This window comes from Rhincodon typus, chromosome 30 (genome assembly GCF_021869965.1).
Source record: "Rhincodon typus isolate 14 chromosome 30, sRhiTyp1.1, whole genome shotgun sequence".
Lineage (NCBI taxonomy): Eukaryota > Metazoa > Chordata > Chondrichthyes > Orectolobiformes > Rhincodontidae > Rhincodon > Rhincodon typus.
The window spans coordinates 8,810,547-8,818,401 of record NC_063361.1 but is presented as its reverse complement, the minus strand read 5'-3'; the positions used below and the strand labels follow the sequence as shown (position 1 = coordinate 8,818,401).

The window sequence follows — 7,855 nt, the reverse complement described above, 5'->3', positions numbered from 1 at the left end:
ACACACACAAACACACACACTCACATATATGATCTGTGTTCTAACAAAACCAACCTCAGCAACACTCTCATGACCCTTACCTGTTGTTGCTGCAATGCGCATGGCATCAGAGCCTCCAGGAGGGGGCGGTGGTACTCCTGGGGGCGGTGGTGCTCCTGGGGGCGGTGGTGCTCCTGGGGGCGGTGGTGCTCCTGGGGCTGGGGGTGGTGGAGGGGGAGGAGGAAGGACGCTAGCACCCGGGGGTGGAGGAGGAGGTGGCGGTGGAGGAGGTTGTGCCCCCGCTCCGTCAGTCTCCGCCAGGGTTGGCAGCGGGGGAGGGGGTGGGGGAGGGGGCACATTGAGACTCTCTTCCGATGGGGCTTGAGACGGGCGGGCACTCGGCCTGGTCACTTCAACAGCATTCTCAGTGACTGTCGGAGCTGGAGGAGCATCTGTCAGAGAAAGCAGAGAAACAAAATTTAGTGCTGAGCCTTAAATATCGTCCAATCCAACATACCCTTCCCAGCGAAGCATCTCCTGTCTTCTCGGAGATGGAGACGCTCCATCTTGAATTCTCTCGCCACGTGAGAACAAGCATTTCAACTCGTGTCTCTCCAATCTCACCACACCAGCACTCCAGATGAATCATAAAATCAGGGATTTTTAATGATGTGGAAAGGGGCCATTCAGCCCACTATGTCTGAACCATTTTTGTTTGAGCTAGCAGGGAGGGACGGTCCCAGGAAGGAAGTGGACTCTTACGTTAAATGTAAAAAGTCAGGTCCCTTGTCTCAGCCAGGCCATGACTAACGTCTGGAACCCAGACGTGGCCCCCAGCCTCCAAATTCCCGCCATTCCTCACTGCAATTGCCATTTTCTCACTGGCGATGGGACTCAGGAAGCAGGAACCATTAAAGGTGGCTGTTCAACTTTTACTGCCGTACCGATGGAATAAAGCAGGATTTTCACAAGCTTGGGAATCTTAATGAACGCAGAGATCCGTGAACCATCAGGTTTGGGTTCAGTGGCTGAGAAAGGGGGTGGGAAATCAGGAAAGTCGTCCTCATTCCCACCCAACTTGGTGGCTGTGAATGCGGCCGCCTTGAAAAGTAAATGACAGGATTGTCATCTTCGACGTGGCTTTGAATGGAGAGCTGCAAACCTGGGACTCTGCACCCTAAATTAAGTTATCTGCAAAATCCCAACCCAACTGCAAATTTTCTCCTTCCACTGGCACTGTCTTAAACATTCTTAACTTTCTGTTTCTCCTCAGTTCTGGTGAAAGGTCATCAAGCTGAAACATCGACTCTGTTCCTCACCCCAGATGTTGCCTGACCTGCTGCGATTTTCTAGTATTTTATGGTCCGTTTGCATATCTGTCAACTGATTTGATAAATAAAAAGGCCTCTTCCTGACCTCCCCAACTCCCCATCTGAACCATCGTTTCTCCAATGACAACAAGTTCAGCTTTTTATCCCCAACATCATGAGAAGATTTGGGAAGAGCCAGACCAACGGCCTGAAGGCTGGATCGATCTGAAGTGTTGAACCTACAGGGGAATGGGAATAAGGGACAAGGACATGGGTGACGGTTCAAAGTGGCACCTTTGCTGTGTTTGGGCCCAGGTTCTGGTGACGTTGTTACGACAGTCTGGTGTACCACTACTGGAATGATTTCTATGTCCAGATCTCCATTGTCTCCTCGCTGGATTTTGATCAGCCCTTGTTGCTCCAGTTGGGAGAGTTTCTGCTCCAAGGTCATGTGCTGTTGGATCACCCGCTCTCTGTCTGTTATCTGTGCTTGTAGAGTCTGCATCTTCGTTGCTGATTGGCTGAAGTTCTCCTGTCGGGTAGGAAACCTTACAGTAAAAATCAAACTCACCCCCACCATCCACACAATCCGACAAAGCAAGAGGAAGACTTCAGAAAGAACGGGAAGAATCTCACATGGGGAGTGGACCAGAAAACATGTTCCTACATATAAAGACATGCGTGTCTCCTGCTTAGTTGGTAAATGCCTAAGACTTCTGCTGCATGCTAGTTCCCTGTAATGAGCTTGGCACAGCACATGGCCTCTCTAAAAGGGGGAAGGTTGTTATCGTGGCAGTTGCCACACTGCTCCTACTGAGCAGGAACCTCTCACCCTCGGTGTATCGTAAGGATTCACAGATCGATAATCAACTGCTATTCAGCAAGATTGTGACACTCCCCAAGGACAATGCGCCCTGGGGTGGGACTTCTGGCTGAGAGGGGAGCACGCTACCACCGTATCAGAGACCTCACTGACAGCAGTGCACTATATCAGCTTCATTTGAAGGGTTGTGCTGAGTTTTCTGATCCCACTGGCTGTTGGTTTGGCACAGCATCTCTCCTCCACTCTTTGATATTTCCACCCATGGCTTGGCTTTGTTCTCTGTCACATGAACAGAAGCAGTTTTATACTGTACTGAGCTTCAACCCTGATCTCAAAGGGTCATGGGATCAGAGATAGCAGGCAGACGGATGTCGATAGGCAGGGTAGCGAGCCCCGAAGCAGGTTGATCTGTGGAGTCTGTGCTTCGTACGGCTAGGTAGCCTCAAAGATCCACCTGAAATGCTTCTGGAGTCGAGTTCAAACCAGTCCAGCATGCTGCAGGCATGAAGCCTCTCACTCAGTGAGGGGAGAGCAGAGGGAGGGAAGGTGAGGCCTAGCAGAGGTGGTCAGGCTACCACAGTCTGGTACAAGGGCCAGTCAGGGCTTTCCCCATGTATGGCCTGACAGAGGGTTGCTTCTACAGTCTCCCTTCTGAATAACGTTACACTCAGGTCTGGATTCCATTACCGTATTTCATAAATGTCCCCGCTTCCTCTCTGCGGATGACCCTGTTTCCTTGCTCGAGAGCACAGGTTAACGTCAGGCAAGGTTGAGAGGCAACTGAGCAAAAGGCCCTTTATTTAACTATCCCTAAGGCCCTGTTACCGCTAGGCAGGCAAGAGTTAAACAAAAACAGAAATTGCTGGAGAAATTCAACAGGTCTGGCAGCATCTGAGGACAGAAAGCAGAGTTAGCGTTTTGCACCCGGTTGTTCTCCATTCTGAAGGAGGCTTGCTGGACCCAGGACGTTAACTCTGCTTTCTCTCCACTGGACCTGCTGAGTTTTTCCGGCAATTTCTGTTTCTGATTTCCAGCTTCTGCAGTTCTTTGGGTTTTTTTTTGTCAAGAGTTAAGACTTGAGATTCTGCCTCGCAATTTTGAGCTTTGGCCTCATGTGACATTTTTTGTTCTTTGTCTCAGCACGCAGCGCACATTTGCCCAGCCCATAGTCCTGAGATTTGCTTTTAAAGGCCTCTACTCCTTGGCACGAGCTAGTGAGGCTTTCTCAGCCTCCCCATTTCACTTTAGCCATGGAGACATAGTCCATGTCCAGGCAGCACACTCTGCTCTGACACCACAGAGATACAGCTCATAGCTTCACTCACACCCAGCGCCTTTACCTTGAGACTCTCCACTTCTTTATGTGACTGTATAAGCTGTTTCTCCAATGCCGCTATTTTCATCATGGAATCATTCTCAGCCTCTTGCAGCTTTTCCATCAGCTGGACAACACAAAGATGGATATCGAATTACAAACAGGACAACACACCAAAATTGTTAAAATGTCATTTAACATTTCCCTTCCCTCAATCCACACGCACCCAGACTATAAGGCTAAGGTAATAGAATGGACCACATTCCTCTCAACTGCCTGAAAGGAATCAGATGAACAGTACACTTCAAAAAGGTACGTACTTCAAGGAAGAATTGCAGGGCTACTGGAGAACAGTGGGCTCGAGGAGATTTAGTGAATCTCCAAAGAGCCAGCATCTCCACAATGGGCTGAAGGGTCTCCTTCTGCTCTGTGTGATTCCTTGATTCTGGCACACTCTTCCCACCTGCAAAGCACCACTGTGCTTGAGCTAGAAAAAGGATGCCATGGGAACACCAAGGCTTCAGTGAGCTGTTGGTCTACTCAACACACAGGGTCAGGAATTCCTCAGGGATTCTGAAGCTCCGGCAACAAGATGAGCAGTACCTTGGGGATGGACATGTCAGGCATTCTGGTCATCGGAATATTTCAAGATGGTGTGGGGGATGGTACAGGCCTCTGAACTTCCCGACACTGGTGAGGCCCATGAGCATCAGAGACTACAGAAGAGACCTTTCAATCCCATTGAGTCTGCATGTCCAAATCATTAAGGGTTTGTTCATGGCCCATCTTTCTGGAGGTCTTCTATAGGTTTCCCACCAAATCATCTCAATGAGATTCCTCCTTAATCTTCTACACTCAGGGGAACGTGAGCAGCTTTTCCCTCATAATTGAATCCTCTCAACCCAGACTGCTACCCAACTGCCCCTTGTCAATAAGAATCCCTTCATCTGACCCAATGAGCTTGGGGCAACTCCCACTGGGATTGTGAGCCAACAATGTTTGCGCTTATAGTCCTGGACATCACTGCACTGCAGTGTAACTGGGGACTAAAGAAGACACCGAGCCCTGTGGCCATCTGCCTGAACTTGGGGAGTAATGTTGTAGTTTCAGGGCATCTCCACACCCCCCTTATTGACTCCTTCCACTGGAAGAGGAAGATATACAGGTGGATGTTCCTGGCAGGAGAGGAACACATGTCCAAACTTCCTGACTCCACCAATTTTAGAACAGAAGCTAGGCCATGCATTTACATTCTTTCACCAATTCCTCTTTACTAGCATCTAGGAAGAAAGATGGGGGTCAACCATTGTTTTCCATGATTGAGATAAATGGAATTCTCTGTGACTTATCAACAATAACTTTTATATTGCATCTATAACAGCGTCAAATACTCAAGGCTCTTCATTGGTCCCTGAATGCAAACAAAAGAAACTGATTTGTTTAAATTTACACCTTCTGTAAATGTTCAAATCCCAGTCACAAAGCAAATATCCAACTAGTCCAGGATCGTTTGGATATCGATGCACTTTGCAGAAAATGGAAGATTCATTTCCACTCATGCTACTAAGTTAATTCAACATTACAACAGCTGCTACACGTGTAGTTCCTCACAGGGCTGTGTCACTAACTTTGTCTGTGGAGCTATGCTGATCTCCGTGTATGGCCAGTGAAAGGCGGCCATCAACCCTCATGGCTGGACAGAGTGGCTCACAATTTGGGGGGAGACCACTGAAAGCTAATGGCAGCAGAAAACTATGGTGTCATTGACATTGTGTGTGTGAGATGGTGTGAATGTAGGACCTGGGTGTGCGAGAAAATGTCCGTGTGAGAGACCATGTGATTGTACGTGGGAGAGTGTGAGTGTGCGAAAGAGTGTGAGTGAGTGTGTACGGGAGACTGTGTTTGGACGAGAGTGTGAGTTTATACATGTGAGAGTGTGTAAGTGCGCATGGCAAGTGCGTCCATATAAGAGAGTGTGTGATTATACATGAATGTGAGTGTGAGAAAGAGTGTGAGTGTGTGTATGAGAGTGTATGTGTGTATGAGTCAATGTGAGTTGGTGTGAAGTTGTATATGTGTGCATGTGAGACAAATGTGTGTGTTCACATGGACTTGTGCGAGAGAGAGAGAGATGTGTGTGAGAGTTTGTATGTGAGAGTGTGTGTGTCTGTGTGTACACAGGAAACGGTGTATGATGTACTGATTGTAACAAGGTCAGCCAGGTGGACCTCAGAATGGGGCTGTAAATCTAGTCCAATCATGGAGCCCTGACTGACAGATATAAACAGGAGTGTCAGAGGTTCTGCTCACCCTGAGAGCTGGCTCTGAGGGACCTGGATCAGTGTCAAGGACTCCCCACATGTAAATAAAGGGGTGACCTGGTGACAGGATATTGGCCTCAGTGGAGTTATTTCATATGAACGGGAATGTGTCACCGTTTTTATGCCTTACGGCTACAGCATGTGTTAACTCCCGGAACTGCGAGCACCAGCCCTCCGCTTCCCTTTCACTGAGGCAGAATGCCTACTACCTGCGTTACTTGATCCTGGAGTTCTTCGACATGTTCCAACACTGCATTCTTGGTCTCTGCATCTTCCAACAGTGCGCCAACATCAAACACATTATCCAGGTAGGCCTGGATCTGCACTTGCAACCTCTCACTTTCTGATGATTTTAGTTTCTGCAAACAATACGTGGAATTTTAGCATTTGACACCACGAAGAGGAAAGAAGATATAAGGGTGGGTACAGTTCCCATGTTTGTACCATGTTCCTTAATGCAGTATTTTAACTTACGGGAATGCTTGTATTGGAACATAGCAGCGAGGAATTTCACACCAGTTTTTAAGCATTTGGATGGGAAATGTCACGTCCACATATTCTACTCTTTTTAGGTAGAACAATAATCACTCTGGCCTATTAGGCCCACATAAGTCTTTCATCCTGAACTCACCGAGCTGTGAGCGAGATAACTTAAGACCATAAATTGTAGGAGCAGAAGTAGGCCATTTGGCCCATCAAGTCAATGGGCATTTTTTTGTTTAAATATCTTCTTACATTACTAAGGTAGGCATCAAGATACTAAAATTAAGTTCCAAAGCCTGTTTAGAAATATTTCTGAAGAAAAAGGAACAGATGTTCTTAAACTACATTTGTCGGGATTCTATTGGGTTAAGGGCAGGCATTTGTTCTTAAAATCTAGTCATTTTTATTTGGTCCCGAGACTCTGATATTTATCTAGTGAGCTCATGTAAGATTAATTTCTGTGAAATATCTGTATTTTTTGTGAACCCGGGCTGGCACGTGTACCATTTACGAATTGGTGACGGCTTTACTATCGCACATCTGACACTATGTCCAGTTATCACTTTGTGCGTTCTTACCTGAAGATACTCGTCCAGGCCCAGCATGGTGAACTCAAACTGGAGATGGACACGGAAGTTCATGTCCTCGACCGAGTGTACAACAATATTAATGAACTGCATACAGGCAACCTGAGGAAAGATGGAGCGAGAATGAGAGAGATAGAGAGAGAGAGAGACAGTAGGAAAGATAAGTCGCTGTATTGGGATTATAAACCCCACCAGGTTAGTGCTGATGGAGGAGACAGGTCACTGTATCGACAGTATTTCTAGGGTGCCACCAAATAAAGATAAGGCCAAGGTTAGTCAAAGTCCATTATGTTTAAACTGAGATTTAACGCAACATGTCACAGGCTATGCCGACTGTTGCAGTTCACAGTACAGGAAAAGTAGATTAGTAAGACGGCAACCAACAGTGAGATGACTATCAGAAGGAGGTGCTGTTAGATGTAAATGTGAGGCTGGTTCACTCAGCTGTTTTGGCTGTCCAAAAGGGCCTATGGCAGGCTCCTGACTGTCTCTAAACGGTTCCAAAGCTGTTTGGTTAAAAAGACCCCGACACAGTCAATATCGGAAAAGCTGGCCAGGGTAGGCTCAGAAGCTGTGTACTGGACAATCCAATAGAGAGGGTCATCCAGGAGGATGTTAAGGACGGTGCCTTTGTCTGTTTTAATGTCTACGGGTCACTCAGGTGCACCAGCTGCGTTATGGGTCAGCCTCATTGCACAAAAGGTCAGATGGCCCTCAAGTGGATTTTTGATTGTGCGACCAGCTGGATTTTGAAGGATCATTCCTTACTATGACTATCCGTCACGTGGCCCCATCTTCATCTTGTGTACACAAGAGGCTCACCAGGGGAACTGCAAAGTGCAGAGGCCATTAATGTGATCAACTTAGTATGAAGGCCCTAGGCATGAACAAGGTCAATAAACACATCTCTAGCGTGATCACGGATAGTGTGCAGGCTTGGAGTGTGAACAGAGTCAGTGTGCAGGTCCCTAGAGTGACCTGGGTCAGTGCGTAGGCCCCTAGAGTGATCTGGGTCAGTGTGTAGGTCCCTAGAGTGA

The 7,855-nt window shown here is 47.5% G+C and overlaps 1 protein-coding gene across 3 annotated transcripts in view; it reads right to left on the bottom strand.

Moving 5' to 3' along the window:
• Nucleotides 1-7,855, bottom strand: part of fmnl1a (formin-like 1a) — a 294,620-nt gene that overhangs the window by 77,898 nt on the left and 208,867 nt on the right. For all 3 annotated transcript variants that reach the window (XM_048614675.1, XM_048614674.1, XM_048614676.1), the window contains 5 exons: nt 6,810-6,920; nt 5,958-6,107; nt 3,453-3,554; nt 1,584-1,821; nt 81-431 (listed from right to left, as the gene is read on the bottom strand). In XM_048614675.1, coding sequence (XP_048470632.1) covers nt 81-431; nt 1,584-1,821; nt 3,453-3,554; nt 5,958-6,107; nt 6,810-6,920 — 952 coding nt within the window. The remainder of the gene's footprint in view (nt 1-80; nt 432-1,583; nt 1,822-3,452; nt 3,555-5,957; nt 6,108-6,809; nt 6,921-7,855) is intronic.